We start from the raw sequence: 22,403 nt of genomic DNA on the forward strand, positions 1-22,403 counted from the left end.
GCCACCTCCGTGCGGTGGCATTTCTGTCGGTCTAGGCAGCTGCCTGCCAGTTCAGCTGCCAAATGGGCCACTCCAGCCAGCAGGCCCTTCCAAGGCTGGCAGCCTCAGGCTCCCCTCCCACCAGCACAACTCCAACAGCATGAACAAAGGAACAGGAGGGCACAAAGGAGGGGGATGGAGGGCGGGTCGGCTCATGTGTGGTACGGGAGGCGCTGTGACATCAAAGGCAGCGATGAGTTAAAGTCGTGAAATCAAAAAAAAGAAAGAAAAAGACACTACTGAATAAGTAGAATATTAAAAACCTATCAATTCACCCAAAGCAAGTTGGGAAAGAGGGGAGAAGGATTAAGTATCATGGGACAAAGTGAGAAACGGATTACAAGGTGACAGCCGAGCCACAGGACGGAGGGCGACACTACACGCAAGCGACCCTGACACACCAGTGTGAGTACCATTTGTCTCGTGTGGCTGCGGAGCACAAAACGCGGGGAATCGAATCAGAGAAGTGCGAGGGTCTAACTTACACGCCAGATTCCTAAAGTCAGGATTAAAAACAGAATGCAGAATGGTTCAAGAATAACTTTTATATGGACTTTCTGCTGAAATACTCTTTGCAGTATTGGGTTAAATGAACTACATTCTCAAAATTAATTCCACGTTTTAAAAACGTCAAACTGACTACTGGAAATTGTTGAATTACATTATGTGGCTCAGGTTCTATTTCTATTGAAATCCAAAATCTGGGGGATAAAAAAGAAGCCTTGTCTACAACAACCCATTTTAAATATAAATATAGATTTAAATATTTAAATAAATATTTAAATATAAATATAAATATAGTTAAAGGGATGAAAAAAATGCCATGCTGGCACTAATCAAAAGGAAGTTGGAGGGGCTAATTAACATCAGATAATCTATTTCAAAACAAAGGAAAAAGAGACAGTTCATGATGAAGAGGTCAGTCACGAAGACCGCACTTCCAAATCCACAAATCAAAGAAAGCCCAAGAGAAATAAATTAGAAAGAAAAGCTCATGTCAACACATCTGGGATTCAGGTCACGGTGATGCAGGGCTGTGCACGGCGCTGTTTGCTCCGGAAAGCAGCTCTTCCAAGACAGCTCCCCCTGGCGGGGAGTCGAGCTGGGGAGTCAAGGCTGGCTGTTGGCAGGAGGCCTCAGTTCCTTGCCACACTGACCTCTTTGCAGGCTGGCTGAGGGCCCTCATGACCTTATGGCTGGCAGACCCCAGAGTCGGTGACCCAAGTTTTTTTAAAGCTGACTTTGCCAAGAACAAGTTTAACTCTGAACACTAGGTGGGCAGCTTCACTGTCTCCCACACAGAGGCTGGAAACTCCAAGTTTGTGCCTTTGCAGTTAAACACTAACAACCTAAATGCTGAGTGTTGAGAATGCACAGAATTTTTGGTTCTGCTGAATTAACAAGGATAGGCAGTATGTTGTAAACACAAGACAACGAGCAAGTCCAGTGGACCCAACAGGAACCTTTACATTGTTCCAAACGGGGCCAGAATGTTCATCACAGCTGAAATTTGTAAACTATTCATATGCCCATAGACAGAATGGATACACTGGTATTTTCACAGGGGACCACTGTGTAGCAATGGGAATGAACAATCTATAATCACAGGCAACAATGTAGATGAATCCCACCAAAGAGGTTGAAGGAAAGGAACCACAAACAAAGAGAACAAATGAACAAATGTGCTAGGGGCTCGGCCCTTGGGGGTCAGTCGGCTTGGCCTTGGGGGGACAGGGTGTATGACCACAAGGAGCCCTCAACTGCTGACAGTGTCCTGCTTCTGGGGGATGCTCCCACCTTCAGTTGGTGAACCTCCCATCGGGGCAGTCCCAGCTGTACACCACACTGGAACCAGAACGAACAAGGAAGTGCTCAGTCAAGAAATACGATGACCAGTTTTAAGACAATAAATGAGCTGGAACTAAGCCCAAGGACCTCCCCCAAAGTAAATCATATAGAACTAAACAAGAATGAAAAATAAGAGATAAATAACACTGAAGAGCTGTGTGGCGAGGCTCCAGCAGTGGGTCAGCAGACAGAACTGGACGGAGAAGGTGGGGAGTAGGGATGGCAGGGGGCCGGGCTTCTCACCGGGGCAGTGTCGGAAGGCAACAGGGCGTGCTGCCATTTCAGCTGAGGCGTAACGCCCTTTAAACACAGCAGGTGGGGTGCCACCGGTCTGAGGCCCAATCAACCAACTGTGAAAGAAGGTCCCGCCAGAATATGGCTCACATTGACCTGGGATTGCTAAGGGCCTTTAATGGAGGAACTAATTCTAGAAACCTGGACAAGGTCTTGGGACCGAAGAGGAAGCCATTCTGCCCTGGGGAGCAGGGAGGGGTGCAGCCGCTCAGGAAGGACGCTGGGGAAGAAAGGGGTGCTGTACACCCTCACCTCCCCCACACCTGCTGCTGGGACTCCCACCGGCCAAAGCCAAGGTCAGTGTTTCCTCAGGCGTTAGGGGAGCAGACACACCAGCGGAGCACGAGCCCTCCCACCACACCCGCACAGCCATGGTCACAGGAGGGTTAGACACAGGGAGGTGAATCCAAGGGAGGAGGGACCAGCACAGCCCCGGGAGGAGGAACGGGGAACGCCAGCCACCATCAGCCCCTCAGTGCACTCGGTCTGTTGTGCGCGCCGGAGGCCTCGGGAAGAGTGAAAAGCAACCACTCACAAGACAGGCAGTCGGTCACCATGGTCCCTCCCGAGGCTGCTCTGCCCCAACAGCTGGCTCAGCACCACTGTACTCGGGCAGGTCTGAGTCTCCCGCCCCGGGGCAGGAGGACCCACCCGCCTTACAAACGCTCAGCTCCTGCCGGGGCTCCTCGTTCCCACCCTGGGCCATGGAGGACCCTGACCAACACCCACCCCAGGAGCACAATGAATGTGCGGTGACAAAGGTCAATTGAACACAGAGAACAGGGTTTTGTTCTGTTTTCCAAAGAAATGTATAGCCAGTTCATTTTAAAACCACATGGGACAGGTCACCTTTCCTAGATGCACCAGAAAATGACTACTTTAGTCCTGCAGGCCCTGCGGCCCAGTGGGAGCCACCCCACTGTCTGTAGCAGAGAGCAGACACCAGGCCTCAATGAACAGGCGTGGCCTGTGTCCACTACTCTAGGATTGAAATTGCATGTGGTTTTCACATGCAGTACTATTTTTTTCCAACCATTTAAAAATATGAAAACCATTCTTAGCCCATAAGCCAGAGGGGCAGTGGGCAGGACCTGATCTGCAGGCGAGTCTGCTGACCCTTCTTAAGCCAAGACACCAACAAGCTTCTCCAAAATCTGAGAATTTCACAGCAGATTATTGGCAACACTCCCTGTGCCCAGTGCAACGCTAATGAGGTCAGGCTCCTCACGCGCTGAACGCACAAGCACGAGGACTCCGGCCAGGCACTGTTTCCATCCCAGGCACACCCCCTCTGCTCTTGAACTATGTATGCCCAGCCCCATGCCTGGCCCGGGCTGTGGTCCTGAGCAGCCTGCAAACAGCACTGTCTTCAGATCAATGTTCAGGCAGTTGGGGAAAATCTGAAGCATTTTGGCTTTTTATACACAAATCATCTGGTTTCTAAGCACCCCATGAAATCCATCAAGGTCAACACGGACACACTCGGTTTTCCTGATCTGAGAGCAATCATGGGAAGTGGGAAGGGCAGGACTGAGCAACCAGCAGACATCCCTCAGAGCCTAACCATCAAAACGTTTCTTAAACCAAGAAGTAAATAAATCGTCCAGGCATAAACTACAACTCATCAAAAACAGTTTTGCTCAATATATTTTGTAGTTAGCTCCACATGTTGCTGAACATTTCCAGAAGCTGCCGAAGTTCTTTATTGATCAGTGATTAGAATTCATCTGGTACCCCTGCACTCTGCAGCATGTGCAAGGAGTTCATATCAAAATAATACATGTACACAATGTCTTCAGTCATTTCTGTGAGCAAGGCCCAGGCTCCTACATTCCCAAGCACCCTGAACAAGTCCACTGCTCGGCCAGCGCCATCCAACCGAGCACTCTGCTGCCGCTGCGCTTCCAACAGGCGCCACCTGCCACGCGGGGACGGAGCTCAGGGCAGCAACTCTGCTCTTCAATTAGGGATGCCTAGCGTTCCACTTAGGTTTCCGTAGCCCACGTGGTGAGTGGCCACCATGTTGGGGAGCGCGGTGTACCATCCAGGGGATGACAGACAAAATGAACACATGTTCTTGCTGCTGTGATAACGTCTCTTCATAGATTTCCCCTCGAGGAAGACGCAGCTGGCACGGGTGGCCCAGAGGAGCGGTACCTACACAATCCACGGCTGAAACAGCACTGCCCAAAGTACAAAGATGAGGCCTTCAGGCACCGAGCTGCACACCTGAGCAGCTCTAGCCAAGCCAGCGCTGCCCGGCGTCCCTCAGCAAGGGTGCTCAAACACCAGGCAGGACAGACTCTGCCCAGCGACAGGAAGTTCCAGAGCCCAAGATACCAACATAATCTGGCCGCCTGGCTGGCCGCTGGGCTGGTGGGGACCTAACAGGGGGAGCCAGGGACGAGCGGGCTGGGAGAGCCACCATCGCGCTAGGACGAGCCCCTCAAGGGCGCCCCCTCCTTCTTCATCCTCTTGGTCCGTGTGTTGGGCCCGGGCGGCGGGCTCTTCCGGCGCTGCTGTGTCAGCCGCTGCTCCTTCCTCTGCAGGTAGGGGGTCACGTTGTCAAAGCTGGCCTTGTACAGACCACTGAAGCCATCGTCTGTGCCAGCACAGCCTGTACGGGAGAGACAAAAACAGGTGCCAGTGGGCAAGTGACTGGGACCCTGCCTCCAATGGTGGGACGCAGTGGGCCTGCAATGCAAGGCCCTCCGACAGCAGGGAACTAACTCGGTGGCCACCTGGTGTGTGCAGTGGACCTGTGGTGCCTTCTCCAAGATGGCCCCTGCTGGGCCCGCCTCCTGGCAGCCACGCTGACTGGACCTGGGACTCACTTCCAACCAACACACACATCAGCTGTCATGGGGAGATGAGGTCCCGAGGCCACAGCCTGTTCCCTGTGGGCACTTGCTCCCTTGTGCACTTGAGCTGGTGAAGCCCCGGCCACACTGTGCACTTCCCAACGGAGAGGCCCTTGTGCAAGGCACAGGACAGCATCCAGCATCAGCCAGTCAGGCAGCAAGGTCCTGTCACCAGTCTGTGGGGACCTGCGTCCTGCCAACAACTTCTGTGTGGGAAGCAGACCCTGCCTTGCTGACCCTGAGAGAACTGCAGCCTGGGAGAAGCTGAGCTGCAGGACCTGCAGAAGCAGTGGGTGTCGTTTTAAGCCACCAAGGCCGAGACAGCATGCTAGGCAGCAAGGTAACTGGTACAGGCCACTGCAAGCATCACAGGCTGGAGGGCACGATGAGCCACAGACCAGCCCTACCGAGACCACGTCACCCTGGCAGTCAAGTGCATGCCGTGGCCCCTGCACGACCCCACCTGCCCTGCACCCCGTGTGACCTCCTAGCTCCTCTGTGACTTTCACCCTTCTGTCAGCTCACCTTCCTCCCCTGTGCTCCCTGCTGCAGCGCTTCCCCCACATCCACACTGTGAAAGGCTGCTTTACCACAGGACCTCATAGGAGAACCAAGCACGGCTTGGGCCTGGCCCAGCATGAGGTGATCTGCAGCAGGATATGCTGACCCCGGGGGCTGGCTGAGGATAGCAGGCGCCAGGCCCAGGCCAGACGCACCAGTGCTGCTTCCCCTGAACCCCGCAGGGAGCCCTGCTGCCCATCCACTTAGACAGTGCTGCTGGGGCAAACGCAAGCAGTGCCGAGAGCACATGGCCCTGCCGCTGCCCCGCCTCCAGCCCCAGAGGGAGGAGGCCACTCCGGGACACAGGCCCCACAAGTCACCAGGAGCAGTTCCCGCTGCTGCCAGCGAGAACGGAACTGATTCACATCTGACTAGAGCTCCACAGAACCGACTTCCACTGGAGGGAAGTTTGTCCTTACAAGATGTCTTGTGGGCAACAACTTCTTGATTCCAACGAAGGCACCTGAATTCCAATGCTGTTCATAAATTGCCCTCAGACACTGTCACTTCAAGTCTCTGCCCAAGAGAAGCGTGACGTAAGGACCAGAAGCTGTGTAAGTAAGGGCTGCCGCCTTCTACCGATCCCAATGGGGCGGCCCCTCGTTCGAACACCCCGACGGGACTGTCACAGAGGCTGCACTCGGCACTCACCGCCGCCACCCACTAGGCAGGACTGTGCCTCGCCGCCCTCTTCGCTGAATGCATCCCCACAAGGACAGCCCCCCTGCTTACCACTGGCCCCAACCCCTCCCCCAGCCGGGTGCTCCCACCAGGACCTGCCCTGAAGACCCTCGGCCTCTGCTGACTGCCCTCAAGTCTGACCTCAGAACTGCTCACACCTGTGGAGTCAACACCAACAGCCGGGGACTGTGAGCCAGGCCAGCACTCCGGCTGCAAGCACCACCAGGTACCACCCTCCCCCACCCCAGGGACTTGCTACGACAGCCTGGAGGTGGGCGGCGGGACACTGCTGCACTGTCCCCCACTCACAGGCAACTCATCCCTAGCTTCCCTGCCTGGGTGGGGGTTACCTCCTGGCCCCCAAGCAGCTGCCTGACTTCTAGATGGGGACACGTGCCCCGCCCAGCCCGGATCTTCACTCACAAAACGCCTCCCGACTGTGGATGGCATTCCGTGCCCTGCTCCTGTCCATAGCCAGCCTGGACACCCTCTGGGAAAGCCAGCCACGCGCGCGCTCTCACCCTCCAGCATGGCCCAGTGCCCACGGAGCTCGGTGGAGACTCTCTTCACAGCGGCGCTTTCCCCGACACGCTGAGAAGACAGGGGGCCTTTATCAGAGAGGCGGGACTGCATCGCGGGCAGAGCGGCCAGGTGTGGGCAGGGCCGCCGGCTGGGGGAGAGGCCTGCTGCCCACCTAGCACATGGAGAGGCCAGGGAAGCTGGCAGTCACGACATCTCATCATGGAAAAGCCCGTGATGCCAGGGCTGCCAGCATTTTACGAGCTGGCTCCCCACAACTAACCTCACCTACAGAGCTGGCAGACCTCATGGGCATCCTGTTCACTGCTACCTGGTAATAATACCTGAAGGGTTCAGGGCATCGCTAAGGCGCTCAGGCACATGAGCGTCTCTGAGCCATGGTAAAGGGCTTGGTGTGCTTCGCCGAGCCTCCCCACAGCAGTCCTGTGGGACGCGGGGCAGCCCTTTGCAGATGGGAAGTCAACCCACAGGAGGCCCACGGCACAAAGCCTCCCCCTCACCGGGTGCTCTCAAGTCCAGTGGGACCACGGCCCCAAGCGCAGACCGTGCCTGCAGACTAGGGACACACCAAGCCACACCAATGGCGGCTTCTCTGCTGAAAAGATGTGACCAACATGCTGACAGGGAGCACCTGGTGATGGTAATTGTGTCCCCACCAAAAACCACTGCAAGCAGGACACCAACAAGTTGGCCAGGCCCCCAGCCCCTTCATGTCTCCCTCCAGCCACTGCCCCCCAGGACACAGCCCCTGGCACCAGGACCTGGTCAAGCTGGAAGGGTCACGGCTGTCACCCACCCCACCCAGGTGCAGGGGCAGCAAGGGCCCAGCTGGTCTCACCTGCCACTGGCCGTCCACAGGTCTGCAGAGCACCAGGGGGGCTTCCCGGCAGTCTTGCAGGACCCATAGCCCCTGGCCCTCCTCGAAAGCAACATCCCACACTCTGTGCTGGAAAGACAGCTGCTGTGTGTACACCAGCTGCCGTCTAGGGGCATCAAGCCGGAAGATGCAGACCACAGGAACACTTCCCAAGAAGAGAGAGAGGAAAATCACCACGACCCCTACGCTGGGCACAAAGCAGCTCAGCACCCAGCCCCGGGCCTGCCCTGCAGACACAGCCTCGCCAACAGCTTGGCTGCAGCCCCACAAGACAGCCTGAAGCACCTCCCTGAGCCACTTCTGAGTCCAAGAGCCACAGAACCCATGAGCTAATTCAAGTTTAAGTCACTAACATCTGGGGGAAACTTGTTATACAGCAATAGAGAACACAGGACAAAAGGGAACAGCAGAGAGAACAGAGCCATTCCACGACATGACGTTTCTAAGAGCATGTGATCTAATACCAGAATTTTAACTATACGGAGCAAAAACCAGCTCCCAGTGGGCTCTCAGAGGGTGCTGTTGTGACCAGCTCCCCTGTGGGGCTGACTGAGGGGGGTTCTCCCACTTTCATCTCTTACGCGCGAGGCTACCACGCACAGAAGACCAGTCAGAGGCCCTGCCACCCTCTGTGCTAGTGGATGAAAAGTAAATGCCATGGTAACGAGGAACCCACACCCTCACATGGCAGCAACCCCCACAGAGAGACTCGGGAGCTGTACCAATCAACCGCGGGCTAAGGAGGCAGCCCGTGGGGCCAGGGGCCAGGCGTTCATTCCCTCGCTTACGCGCCTGTAGGACCAGAAGCAGCAGTCACCGCATGAGCTCACCAGTCACACAGAAGCGCCACGCAGTTCTCCTGGCTCCAGTAAGCGATCCTGGACGCAGCAAACCTCTGAAAGGAAGGCAGCAACTTATGCACATGAGCTTGTCAGGAACCCAACGGGGCTATTCTGTCCTGACCGAGAGCTCACATGCAGTCAGGGAAGGATAGAGGCAGCACTGGGGGCTTCTGGAGATCAGTGAGGAGGAAGGAAGATGATGACTGACTCCATTTCACACATAGCTCCAACACGCCAGGGCAGAGGGCAGAAGGGCATCCTGGTCATCGAGCAACCCACCTGCAGGCCACTCTGCAGGCCTACACAGTTGTAACAGACCGCCCCTCCTCACCAGGCCCGGGCCGGCCTCTGGGAAGCTGGTGGGGCCATCCACATGTGACTGACCAGGACCCAAGCCACACAGGGCACCAGCCCGGGCACATCGGAGCCAGGTGCCCATTAGCAGAGAAGCCCAGGCACCCCAAAGGCAGCCCACACCTTCACACCTGTCAATCTCCTCCACAACTCAAGGCCCAGGTGACCTGGCCTGGGGACACAGTGTGTCACTGGGGGCGGGGGTCTAGGACGGACAAAGGGAGAGAAGGCTGGCTGGGCACTTGGCCCCCACCCTGCTGAGAAACCCTAGGTGAGGAACTTGCTCAAGCACCGCTACTTTTTCTGTTTCCAAGTAGGCATAGAGGCCATTCTGGAAATTGCTGTTCAAAGGCAAACATGGAAAGATAAAATTATTTCCCACTTACATGATTAGGCACCTTCCGAATTTGAAGCATGATTTCTCCCAAGCTAAAATAAGTCCCCACTGAGAGCAAAGATGATTCCCACAGGGTCCCAGCAAACCTGAGACAAAGTGAGACATTACCTGGTTGCCCCACGGCTCCACAGGCCCCTGCAGGCTGGTCAGGTGACAGCAGTGCAACTCCCGGCCATGTGGGAACTCCCAGAGCCTGAGGGTGCGGTCCTGCAGGGACAGGAAGGGACAGGGCAGTGAGCATGCCAGGGCCACACACCCAGGGGAGCTGGGCTCTGACGCGTGCTTTGCCCAGCTGGGGGTTGCGGTTAAGGACTGGATGGAGTCATACAAATCCTTAAGAAAACATGGGCAGTCCCGTCACGGCCAAAGGGGCAGAAGACACAAGACGACCTGTTACCTGCAGGAAGTCAAAGGCCACACGTGCTGTACACAAGCACACACGAACACACAAGTGATCACACGCACACAAGGGACACACGTGGACTACAAGCTTGCGACCCCCCCACTTCCCTCTTAGAAAATGGATGAAAAGGGGACGTTTGTTTGTTGCCGGTGAGGGTGGCAACTGGTCAGCCTTTTAGGAAACTGACAGGTGTACCAACAGCCTTAGTGCTCCAAGATAAACAAAGGCAAAAGGGGGGCCTATCAACAAGTACTCCCTAGAGTGCTCATTAAAACAGGAAAACAGAAATGAGCACACATCTCAGGGGCATGACTAGCCAGCACGTGTCGGAGCCTCGGGTGCCCCAGCACCACCCCAGAAGCCCTCGGTGCAGTACAGCCCCATGGCTGAGGACCGGAGGCCCGCACCCTCGTGACCCTGCAGGCCACAAGCTAATGAGAGCACCCAGGTGGGACCTATGGGGATTTTGAAATGACCAGAAGAAAACAGTGGAGAGTAAATTCCCTCAGTCAGTTCTAGCAAGTACCTCGGGGTGCTGGTATGTGGATATAAACATCTTGCCGTCAGGATGGCAGATAAACATGGAGAGAAACACATCCACAGGTGTCCCCCTTGAATCCCCTCGTGGCAGGAGAACTTGTAAAAGCACAACCCTCAAAGATAAAGACAAGCTACAAGGAGAAGACGACAATCAGGAGAGGCTGTCCAGGAACAGATGATGGGAAGGGCCAGCTGCAGGGGGAAGCCAGTGATGCACCAGCCGTACCAGCGAGTGCAGTGGGTTCAGCAGGGCAGCAACAAGGGGCATATGTCGGAGCAATGTGAGTCCCCGGCCCTACCCACACTCAGAGCAGGGGGCTCCTTCTGCCAGCCTCCAAACCCAAGGCCAGCAGAAGCCAGAAGTTCACTGTCTGGGGACAGAGGAGAAGAATGGTCTCTGGGACTCCAGATACCTGCTGGGGAGCGACACTGGGCCCTCCCCCCAGGAAACAGTGAAGACTGGGGAGAATCAGCACCCAGGACAGAGTGGGGTCCCACAAAAACAGATGGGGAGCCCAAACCCAATGCCAGACTCACAGACCACCCTCCAAGGTGCTGCCGGCACCCTGTCCCCATTAGTGCGCAGATGGGGACAGACATCCCAGGGGAACCTCCAAGATGGAAAGCAAAAACACAAACAGGGCAGAAAAGAGCCTAAGGGCCCATGCCCAGCACGTGGTGGGACCAGGACCCTCAAACAGGGGCCACAGAGAGGACGAGAGAGCACTGAACACTAAACAGCAGAAACCGAAGCTCACGCAAAAGGTTGATAAGTGAAGTCCCAGGGAATCTCCACAAAGGAGAACAAGAGCAGGAAGAAGACAAACAGAAAGGAATCAGAGTCAAACAACATGGGCCAATGTCCAGGAACATGAGCACCAGGAAGGGGGCGCAGGCAATTGCCGGAAGCTCCCGGGACCAATGGTCTGAAAGTCCGGGAAGGAAGGAGCCACCAGTCCGCAGCTTCTCAGAGCCCCCACCTGTCTCCCTCCATCTGCACAGCACAGACATGAGAAGGCCCCCAAACACCCAGAGAGAAGGGGGAGAGACCCCCCTACAAGGGACCCAAACTCAGAATGGCCCAGACTGCTCAAGTGAAAAAATGAGGAGAGATAGAGAGCTGGGGATCAAGGATGGTGGCAAGTGAGGTGAGACAGAGACTTCCTCCTAAAACCACATATAATACGAAAATATGATTAATACAACGAATCCTGAAAGAGCAACAGAAAAGAGGACTGCGCCAGACTGTATACACCTGGAGAAAAGAGCAGACCTCACGGAACAGGGTAACATACCAAAGCTGTGCCCGGTGGGACTCAAGCCCCTCCCCCACCCCTGCTCACCAGCTGGAGGAAGAGAAACGGAGCAGGGAGGGAGTGGAGGCCTGGGACTGCTGAATACCTAGCTCCAGAGCTCTGCTCTGGGAGCACAAACCTACATTTCATGGTGCTTCCACGATACTCTCGAGATTAGGGGCTTGGAAAGCTAAGACAGGCAGAATTCCTGGAGAGACTGAGATTCCAGCTACTTCTGGAAAGCAGGGATCCATATCCAGCTGCTCTGGGACAAAAGAAAGGAGGGCAGTCTGAGAGACTTCCTAACAAGGAAGCCCTTAGCAAGAGGGCTGCTAAAGGGCCAAGGATTGCAGAGCCTACTGCTCAGGAGAAAGGACAGGCAGACAAAATTGTCTGGGTGCACTCTGCCCAGCAGGTTGGGAGCTTTCACGATCTTCAGGTGCTCCAGCTCCCTGGCTGGCTACACAGCTCCAAGGACCCCCTCCATGATACACAGCCTACTATACCTTTCTCCCAGCCAGCCCCACCTGGCTCACAAACCGGCAAACCCTACCCTGGTGTTAGGACAGCCAGAGGGAAGATCTGTCTACAGCAAGTACAAACGCAAAGCATAGAGGCTTCTACCTGTGTGCTCGGCCCACTGGCTCAGGCAATGGAGACAGGCACAGCAGCCAGGAAGCAGGAAACAGCTCTTTCCTCCCCCCAGGCACCAAAACGACTCCCCTACGACCCCCAACATTGCTTCAGGGGCTGAGCAGCTCCAGAGAAGAGCTTCTGGGCACTAGAGGGCGCCATATACAAATATGAAACACCAAAGAAAATTGGTTCACAGTAAAATTATTAATACAAGTTCTGAGAAAGATTTAAGTGACATCAACCTCATGAATCTTCCTGAAAGGGAGTTCAAAATAAAAGTCACTAACATGCTCGTGGAGATACAGAAAGATATTCAAGAACTCAGGAATGACTTCCAGTTGGAGATCCAATCATTAAAGATCACAATGGAGGGTATTAAAAGCAGATTGGATACAGTGGAAGAGAGATAAACGAAAGAGAAACTAGAGAAGAGGAATACAAAGAAGTTGAGGCACAGAGAGAAAGAAGAATCTCTAAGAATTAAAGAATATTGAGAGAACTGTATGACCAATCGAAACGGAACACTATTCGCATTATAGGGGTACAAGAAGAAGAAGAGAGAAAGGGATAGAAAGTGTCTTTGAGGTAGTTGCTGAAAACTTCCCCCAAGGGACCCAAGGAAGATAACACCAAGACATATAGTAATTAAAATGGCAAAGATCAAGGATACATATGTGAAACAAATACTAACAGAATTAAAGGAGGAAACAGACTTTTAAAAGCAGCCAGAGAGAGAAATAAGATCATATACAAAGGAAAGCCCATCAGGCTAACACCAGACTTCTCAGCAGAAACCTTACAGGCCAGAACGGAGCAGTATGATGTATTTAATGCCATGAAGCAGAAGGGCCTGGAACCAAGATTACTTTATCCAGCAAGATTATCATTTAAATTTTAAGGACGGATTAAACAATTTCCAGATAAGCAAAAGCACAGAGAATTTACCTCCCACAAACCATCTCTACAGTGTATTTTGGAGGGACTGCTATAGAAGGAAGTGTTCCTAAGGTTTAATAGCTGTCACCAGAGGTACTGAAACAACAGTAATGAAAGTAGAACAGCTAATTACTAAGCAAACGGAAAATTTAATTAACTATTCCCAAGTCAATCAACGGATACACAAAGAGTACAGAATATGATACCTAATATATAAAGAATGGAGGAGGAAGAAAAAGGAGGAGAAAAAGAAAAGAACTTTTAGATTGTGTTTGTAATAGCATATTAAGTGAGTTAAGTTAGACTTAGATAATATGGAAGTTGACTTTGAACCTTTGAAAACCACGAATCTAAAGCCTGCAATGGCAATAAGTACATACCTATCGATAATCACCCTAAATGTAAATGGACAGAATGCACCAATCAAAAGACACAGAGTCACTGAATGGATAAAAAAACAAGACCCAACTATATGCTGCCTACAAGAGACTCACTTTAAACCCATATACATACACAGACTAAAAGTGAAGGGATAGAAAAAGGTATTTCATGCAACTAAGAGAGAAAAAAGCAGGTATTGCAGTACTAGTATCAGACAAAATAGACTTCAAAACAAAGTAAGTCACAAGAGACAAAGAAGGACATTACATAATGATAAAGCGGTCAATCCAACAAGAAGATATAACCATTATAAATATCTGCGTCCACCACAGGAGCACCTTATATGTGAAACAAATACTAACAGAATTAAAGGAGGAAATAGAATGCAATGCATTCATTCTAGGAGACGTCAACACTCCACTCACTCTGAAGGACAGATCAACCAGACAGAAAATAAGGAGACAGACGCACTGAACAACACACTAGAACAGATGGACCTAACAGACATCTACAGAACTCTACACACAAACGCAGCAGAATACACATTCTTCTCAAGGGCACATGGAACATTTTCAAGAATAGATCATATACTAGGCCACAAAAAGAGCCTCAGTAAATTCAAAAAGACTGAAATTGAACCAACCAGTTGTTCAGACCACAGAGGAATGAAACTAGAAATAAACTATGTAAAGAAAATGAAGGGAAGGGCGGAAGATGGCAGCGTGAGCAGAGCAGCGGAAATCTCCTCCCAAAACAACATATATCTGTGAAAATATAACAAAGACAACCCTTCCTAGAATAAAGACCAGAGGACACAGGACAATATCCAGACCACATCCGCACCTGAGAGAACCCAGCGCCTCGCGAAGGGGGTAAGATACAAATCCCGGCCCGGCGGGAGCCGAGCGCCCCTCCCCCCAGCTCCCGGCGGGAGAAGAGTAGGCAGAGCGGGAGGGAGACGGAGCACAGGGCTGCCGAACACCCAGCCCCAGCCATCCGGGCCAGAGTGCAGACACAGTACGTGCCCAGGGGGCCCTGGATACTAGGGAAACAGGGCAGCAAGAACAGTGAGCGGGCACTGGAGACCGGGTGCCGGAGGACATAAGAAAAGCGCGCGACCATTTTTTTTTTTCTTTTTTGCTGTTTTGTTTTGGCGAGCGCTTTTTGGAAGACTTAAAGGGATAGGGACCCCAATACTAGGGAAACAGGGCAGCAAGACCGGTGAGCAGAGGCCTGAGGCTGGCACCGGAGAATAAAGAAAAACGAGCGACCACCTTTTTTTTTAATTAAAAAAAATTTCTTTTTTTTTTACTTAAAAAAAAATTTTTTTTTTTTTGTGGTCGTTGTTTTGTTTTGGCGAGTGCTTTTTGGAAGTCTTAAAGGGGCAGGGCGGGACACTTAATCCAGAGGTAGGGAATCCGGGATCTCTGGGCACCCTAACCCCTGGGCTGCAGGGAGCAGGGAGGCCCCTTATGGAGATATACAGCCTCCCAGCAGCTCCTGCTCCAACGCGACTCCACCACTTTGGAGTAGCTGCCCGAGCCAGGCCACGCCCACAGCAACAGCGGAGATAAACTCCCTAGCAGCCGGGCAGGAAGCAGAAACCCTGTCTGCGCGCAGCTGCCCAGCACAAGCCACTAGAGGTCGCTGTTCTCCCAGGAGAGGAGGGCCACAAACCAACAAGAAAGGAAGTCCTTCCAGCCGTCACTCGTCCCAGCTCTGCAAACTATTCCTATCACCATGAAAAGGCAAAGCTACAGGCAGACAAAGATCACAGAGACAACACCAGAGAAGGAGACAGACCTAACCAGTCTTCCTGACAAAGAATTCAAAATAAGAATCATAAACATGCTGACAGAGATGCAGAGAAATACGCAAGAGAAATGGGATGCAGTCCGGAGGGAGATCACAGATGCCAGAAAGGAGATCGCAGAAATGAAACAAACTCTGGAAGGGTTTATAAGCAGAATGGATAGAATGCAAGAGGCCATTGATGGAATTGAAATCAGAGAACAGGAACGCATAGAAGCTGACATAGAGAGAGAGACAAAAGGATCTACAGGAATGAAACAATATTAAGAGAACTGTGTGACCAATCCAAAAGGAACAATATACGTATTATAGGGGTCCCAGAAGAAGAGAGAGGAAAAGAGATGGAAAGTATCTTAGAAGAAATAATTGCTGAAAACTTCCCCAAACTGGGGGAGGAAATAATCAAACAGACCACGGAAATACACAGAACCCCCAACAGAAAGGATCCAAGAACGACAACACCAAGACACAAAATAATTAAAATGGCAAAGATCAAGGACAAGGAAAGAGGGTTAAAGGCAGCTAGAGAGAAAAAGGTCACCTATAAAGGGAAACCCATCAGGCTAACGTCAGATTTCTCAACAGAAACCCTACAGGCCAGAAGAGAATGGCATGATATATTTAATACAATGAAACAGAAGGGCCTTGAACCAAGGATACTGTATCCAGCACGACTATCATTCAAATATGACGGTGGGATTAAACAATTCCCAGACAAACAAAAGCTGAGGGAATTTGCTTTCCACAAACCACCTCTACAGAACATCTTACAGGGACTGCTCTAGATATGAGCACTCCTAGAAAGAGCACACCACAAAACACCCAACATATGAAGAATCGAGGAGGAGGAACAAGAAGGGAGAGAAGAAAAGAATCTCCAGACAGTGTATATAACAGCTCAATAAGCGAGCTAAGTTAGGCAGTAAGATACTAAAGAGGCTAACCTTGAACCTTTGGTAACCACGAATTTAAAGCCTGCAATGGCAATAAGTACATATCTTTCAAAAGTCACCCTAAATGTTAATGGACTGAATGCACCAATCAAAAGACACAGAGTAACAGAATGGATAAAAAAGCAAGACCCATCTATATGCTGCTTACAAGAAACTCACCTCAAACCCAAAGACATGTACAGACTAAAAGTCAAGGGATGGAAAAATATATTTCAAGCAAACAACAGCGAGAAGAAAGCAGGGGTTGCAGTACTAATATCAGACAAAACAGACTTCAAAACAAAGAAAATAACAAGAGATAAAGAAGGACACTACATAATGATAAAGGGCTCAGTCAAACAAGAGGATATAACCATTCTAAATATATATGCACCCAACACAGCAGCACCAGCATATGGGAAACAAATACTAACAGAACTAAAGGGGGATATAGACTGCAATGCATTCATTCTAGGAGACTTCAACACACCACTCACCCCAAAGGATAGATCCACCGGGCAGAAAATAAGTAAGGACACGGAAGCACTGAACAACACAGTAGAGCAGATGGACCTAATAGACATCTATAGAACTCTACATCCAACAGCAACAGGGTATACATTCTTCTCAAGTGCACATGGAACATTCTCCAGAATAGACCACATACTAGGCCACAAAAAGAGCCTCAGAAAATTCGAAAAGACTGAAATCCTACCAAACAACTTTTCAGACCACAAAGGCATAAAACTAGAAATAAACTGTACAAAGAAAGCAAAGAGGCTCACAAACACATGGAGGCTTAACAACACGCTCCTAAATAATCAATGGATCAATGACCAAATCAAAATGGAGATCCAGCAATATATGGAAAACAAATGACAACAACAACACTAAGCCCCAACTTCTGTGGGACGCAGCAAAAGCAGTCTTAAGAGGAAAGTATATAGCAATCCAAGCATATTTAAAAAAGGAAGAGCAATCCCAAATGAATGGTCTAATGTCACAATTATCAAAATTGGAAAAAGAAGAACAGATGAGGCCTAAGGTCAGCAGAAGGAGGGACATAATAAAGATCAGAGAAGAAATAAAATTGAGAAGAATAAAACAATAGAAAATATCAATGAAACCAAGAGCTGGTTCTTCGAGAAAATAAACAAAATAGATAAGCCTCTAGCCAGACTTATTAAGAAGAAAAGAGAGTCAACACAAATCAACAGTATCAGAAACGAGAAAGGAAAAAGCACGACGGACCCCACAGAAATACAAAGAATTATTAGAGAATACTATGAAAACCTATACGCTAACAAGCTGGGAAACCTAGGAGAAATGGACAACTTCCTAGAAAAATACAACCTTCCAAGATTGACCCAGAAAGAAACAGAAAATCTAAACAGACCAATTACCAGCAACGAAATTGAAGTGGTAATCAAAAACCTACCAAAGAACAAAACCCCCGGGCCAGATGGATTTACCTCGGAATTTTATCAGACATACAGGGAAGACATAATACCCATTCTCCTTAAAGTTTTCCAAAAAATAGAGGAGGAGGGGATACTCCCAAACTCATTCTATGAAGCTAACATCACCCTAATACCAAAACCAGGCAAAGACACCACCAAAAAAGAAAACTACAGACCAATATCCCTGATGAACGTAGATGCAAAAATACTCAACAAAATATTAGCAAACGGAATTCAAAAATATATCAAAAGGATCATACACCATGACCAAGTGGGATTCATCCCAGGGATGCAAGGATGGTACAACATTCGAAAGTCCATCAACATCATCCACCACATCAACAAAAAGAAAGACAAAAACCACATGATCATCTCCACAGATGCTGAAAACATTTGACAAAGTTCAACATCCATTCATGATAAAAACTCTCAGCAAAATGGGAATAGAGGGCAAGTACCTCAACATAATAAAGGCCATCTATGATAAACCCACAGCCAGCATTATATTGAACAGCGAGAAGCTGAAAGCATTTCCTCTGAGATCGGGAACTAGACAGGGATGCCCACTCTCCCCACTGTTATTTAACATAGTACTGGAGGTCCTAGCCACGGCAATCAGACAAAACAAAAACATACAAGGAATCCAGATTGGTAAAGAAGAAGTTAAACTGTCACTATTTGCAGATGACATGATACTGTACATAAAAAACCCTAAAGACTCCACCCCAAAACTACTAGAACTGATACCGGAATACAGCAAAGTTGCAGGACACAAAATCAACACACAGAAATCTGTGGCTTTCCTATATACTAACAATGAACCAACAGAAAGAGAAATCAGGAAAACAACTCCATTCACAATTGCATCAAAAAAAATAAAATACCTAGGAATAAACCTAACCAAAGAAGTGAAAGACTTATACTCTGAAAACTACAACTCACTCTTAAGAGAAATTAAAGAGGACACTAACAGATGGAAACTCATCCCATGCTCGTGGCTAGGAAGAATTAATATCCTCAAATGGCCATCCTGCCGAAAGCAATATACAGATTTGATGCAATCCCTATGAAACTACCAGCAACATTCTTCAATGAACTGGAACAAATAATTCAAAAATTCATATGGAAACACCAAAGACCCCGAATAGCCAAAGCAATCCTGAGAAAGAAGAATAAAGTAGGGGGGATCTCACTCCCCAACTTCAAGCTCTACTATAAAGCCATAGTAATGAAGACAATTTGGTACTGGCACAAGAGCAGAGCCACAGACCAATGGAACAGACTAGAGAATCCAGACATTAACCCGGACATATATGGTCAATTAATATTTGATAAAGGAGCCATGGACATACAATGGCGAAATGACAGTCTCTTCAACAGATGGTGCTGGAAAAACTGGACAGCTACATGTAGGAGAATGAAACTGGACCATTGTCTAACCCTATATACAAAAGTAAATTCAAAATGGATCAAAGACCTAAATGTAAGTCATGAAACCATTAAACTCTTGGAAAAAAACATAGGGAAAAACCTCTTAGACATAAACATGAGTGACCTCTTCTTGAACATATCTCCCTGGGCAAGGAAAACAATAGCAAAAATGAACAAGTGGGACTATATTAAGCTGAAAAGCTTCTGTACAGCAAAAGACACCATCAATAGAACAAAAAGGAACCCTATAGTATGGGAGAATATATTTGTAAATGACAGATCCAATAAAGGCTTGACGTCCAAAATATATAAAGAGCTCACATGCCTCAACAAACAAACAACAAATAATCCAATTAAAAAATGGGCAGAGGAACTAAACAGACAGTTCTGAAAAAAAGAAATACAGATGGCCAACAGACACATGAAAAGTTGCTCCACATCACTAATTATCAGAGAAATGCAAATTAAAACTACAATGAGGTATCACCTCACACCAGTAAGGATGGCTGCCATCCAAAAGACAAACAACAACAAATGTTGGCGAGGCTGTGGAGAAAAGGGAACCCTCCTACACTACTGGTGGGAATGTAACTTAGTTCAACCATTGTGGAAAGCAGTATGGAGGTACATCAAAATGCTCAAAACAGACTTACCATTTGTCCCAGGAATTGCACTCCTAGGAATTTACCCTAAGAATGCAGCAATCAAGTATGAGAAAGATCAGTGCACCCCTATGTTTATCGCAGCACTATTTACAATAGCCAAGAATTGGAAGCAACCTAAATGTCCATCAATAGATGAATGGATAAAGAAGATGTGGTACATATACACAATGGAATACTACTCAGCCACAAGAAAAGGGCAAATCCAACCATTTGCAGAAACATGGATGGAGCTGGAGGGTATTATGCTCAGTGAAACAAGCCAAGCGGAGAAAGAGAAATACCAAATGATTTCATTTATCTGTGGAATATAAGAACAAAGGAAAAACTGAAGGAACAAAACAGCAGCAGAATCACAGAACTCAAGAATGGACTAATAGGTACCAAAGGGAAAGGGACTGGGGAGGATGGGTGGGTAGGGAGGGATAAGTGGGGGGAGAAGTGAGGGGGTATTAAGATTAGCATGCATGGGGGGGTAGGAGAAAAGGGAGGGCTGTACAACACAGAGAAGGCAAGTAGTGATTCTACAACATTTTGCTATGTTGATGGACAGTGACTGTAAGGGGGTTTATAGGGGAGACCTGGTATAGGGGAGAGCCTAGTAAACATAATATTCGTCATGTAAGTGTAGATTAGTGATACCAAAAACAAAACAAAACAAAACAAAAAAAAAAAAAAAAAGGGCAGTTCCTGTGTGGTAACCTCCAATGAGTTCTACACAAGGGCATAAAGGGCATATAAAAGTGTAGGCAAAGGGTCTGTTTGTGTTTATACAGAAGATCAAAGCCTAATTGGGCTACCCCGAAAATGAACTAAGATACGATATGAAAATGAACTTCCAGCATCAGCACTCTCTGGAAGACTCATGCCAGAAGATGATCATCAAAAAACCCCAACAAAGATCCACGCACTGCTACAGCTGTAGATGCACTCATCCCACCAGTTCCTGGACTTGCCATGGGAATGAAGGAGATATCTAAGCTGGCCTGTGCATACAGTAAAACAACAAATTTGACTGGATCTATACTGTTGGAACTCAACCAAGAATTAGGAGAAGTGCAAATTGTAGCGCTCCAAAATCTTACAACTACAGACTATTTACTGTTAAAAGAACATAAGGGATGTGAACATTCCCCAGGAATGGGTTGTTTTAATTTGTCTGATTTCTCTCAGACTGTTCAAGTTCAGTTGGACAATATCCACCATATCATAGATAAGTTTTCACAAATGCCTAAGGTGCCTAACTGGTTTTCTTGGTTTCACTGGAGATGGCTGGTTATTACAGGTATGCTTTGGTTATGTAACTATACTCCTATTATGTTAATGTGTGTGCGCAATTTAAGTAGTAGCTTAAAACCTATACATGCTGAAGTTACTCTACAAGAAGATATGTCAAAGAAATAATCAATCTTCCCATGTTTTCTGCCGCCTGCTACTTCTATAGCTTTTCTTCTTCCTTCCTAATTACAACCCTTAAATAGAATTCGTGCCTCATATCTAATTTACCGAGTATCATAATTCTTCCAAGTGGTAAAGATACCTCAAGACAAATGCTGGGCATAGAAGCCACAGGGCATAAATATGCAAAGAAATAAAAAGCTAACCATTTCAAACAGTAAGGCTTCTCTCTCACTTACCAACTTTACATTTCCCTGTATGGCCCCGGAAGATGACTGGTTAGCCAGAGACGGGTAAGATTCCTCAAGGGAGGAACAACCTAAGACAGGCACAGTCGCAGGGGGGTCATCAGGTGAGAAATTGGGGATCAACAGAGGTGAGGCTTAGAACCTCACCCCCCCATTCTGAGAGAAATCTTCTGCATACGTGGATGTTTTATTGCCCTTGTCTAGCTTGGATTAACACATAGTCTACAGGCACACACCTGATCATCTACATTTGCTCTCTTACAACGCTAAACTATGTTTTCTACCTTTATCTTGTATCTACCTACCACTTCAGCATTTTATTAAAAATAATAATAATAAAGAGAGAAATGTGGTATCCACATATAAATCAAGTATAAAAACCAAATGAGTATTCATATTTGAACTGTTTATAGTTCATAATGCATGAGCAAAACCGAAGGTTTCTGTGATGACTGCCCTTGTACTGTTCACCATGTAACTTATTCATTATGTAAGAATTTGTTCTCCATGTAAGAACTTGTTTGTTATGCCTCAGAAGATTGGAGACTGACGAAAATTAGGCTTGTGGTGGATTAATGATTGTGCATTGAGCATTGACTCCCCTATACAGAATTTTATTGTCGTTAACAACCATTTGATCAGTAAATATGAGAGATGCCCTCACAAAAAAAAAAAAAAAAAAAGGACAGACTTCCAATGGTAAAATAAATAAGTAACCGGGATGTAATGTATAGCATAAGGAATATAGTCAAGATATTGTAACAGCTTGGTAGGGTGATAGCTGGAACCTAGAATTATGTATATAAATGTTTTATCACTGTGTTGTACACTTGAAACTAATGTAATGTAATACTGTGCGTCAACTACCCTTCAATAAAAAATAATTATCAAAAAAAAAAAAAGAAAAAGAAAATGAAAAATCCCACAAACACATGGAGGTTTCACAACACTCTCCTAAATAACCAATGGATCAAT

The 22,403-nt window shown here is 48.5% G+C and overlaps 1 protein-coding gene across 6 annotated transcripts in view; it reads right to left on the minus strand.

Annotated features, from left to right (window-relative positions):
- Window positions 1–3,810: 3,810 nt before the first annotated feature.
- WDR4 (WD repeat domain 4) overlaps window positions 3,811–22,403 on the minus strand; it is a 39,877-nt gene continuing 21,284 nt past the window's right edge. For 3 of the 6 annotated variants that reach the window (XM_036876863.2, XM_036876866.2, XM_036876868.2), the window contains 5 exons: window positions 9,403–9,501; window positions 8,532–8,596; window positions 7,663–7,846; window positions 6,806–6,875; window positions 3,811–4,798 (listed from right to left, as the gene is read on the minus strand). In XM_036876863.2, coding sequence (XP_036732758.2) covers window positions 4,614–4,798; window positions 6,806–6,875; window positions 7,663–7,846; window positions 8,532–8,596; window positions 9,403–9,501 — 603 coding nt within the window. In that variant the 3' untranslated portion in view covers window positions 3,811–4,613. Of the gene's footprint in view, window positions 4,799–5,567; window positions 6,120–6,707; window positions 6,876–7,662; window positions 7,847–8,531; window positions 8,597–9,402; window positions 9,502–22,403 lie in introns of all 6 variants that reach the window. The other 3 variants (XR_008998599.1, XM_036876864.2, XM_036876867.2) reach the window with 3 other exon arrangements.

Source organism: Manis pentadactyla, chromosome 1 (genome assembly GCF_030020395.1).
Source record: "Manis pentadactyla isolate mManPen7 chromosome 1, mManPen7.hap1, whole genome shotgun sequence".
Classification (NCBI taxonomy): Eukaryota; Metazoa; Chordata; class Mammalia; order Pholidota; family Manidae; genus Manis; species Manis pentadactyla.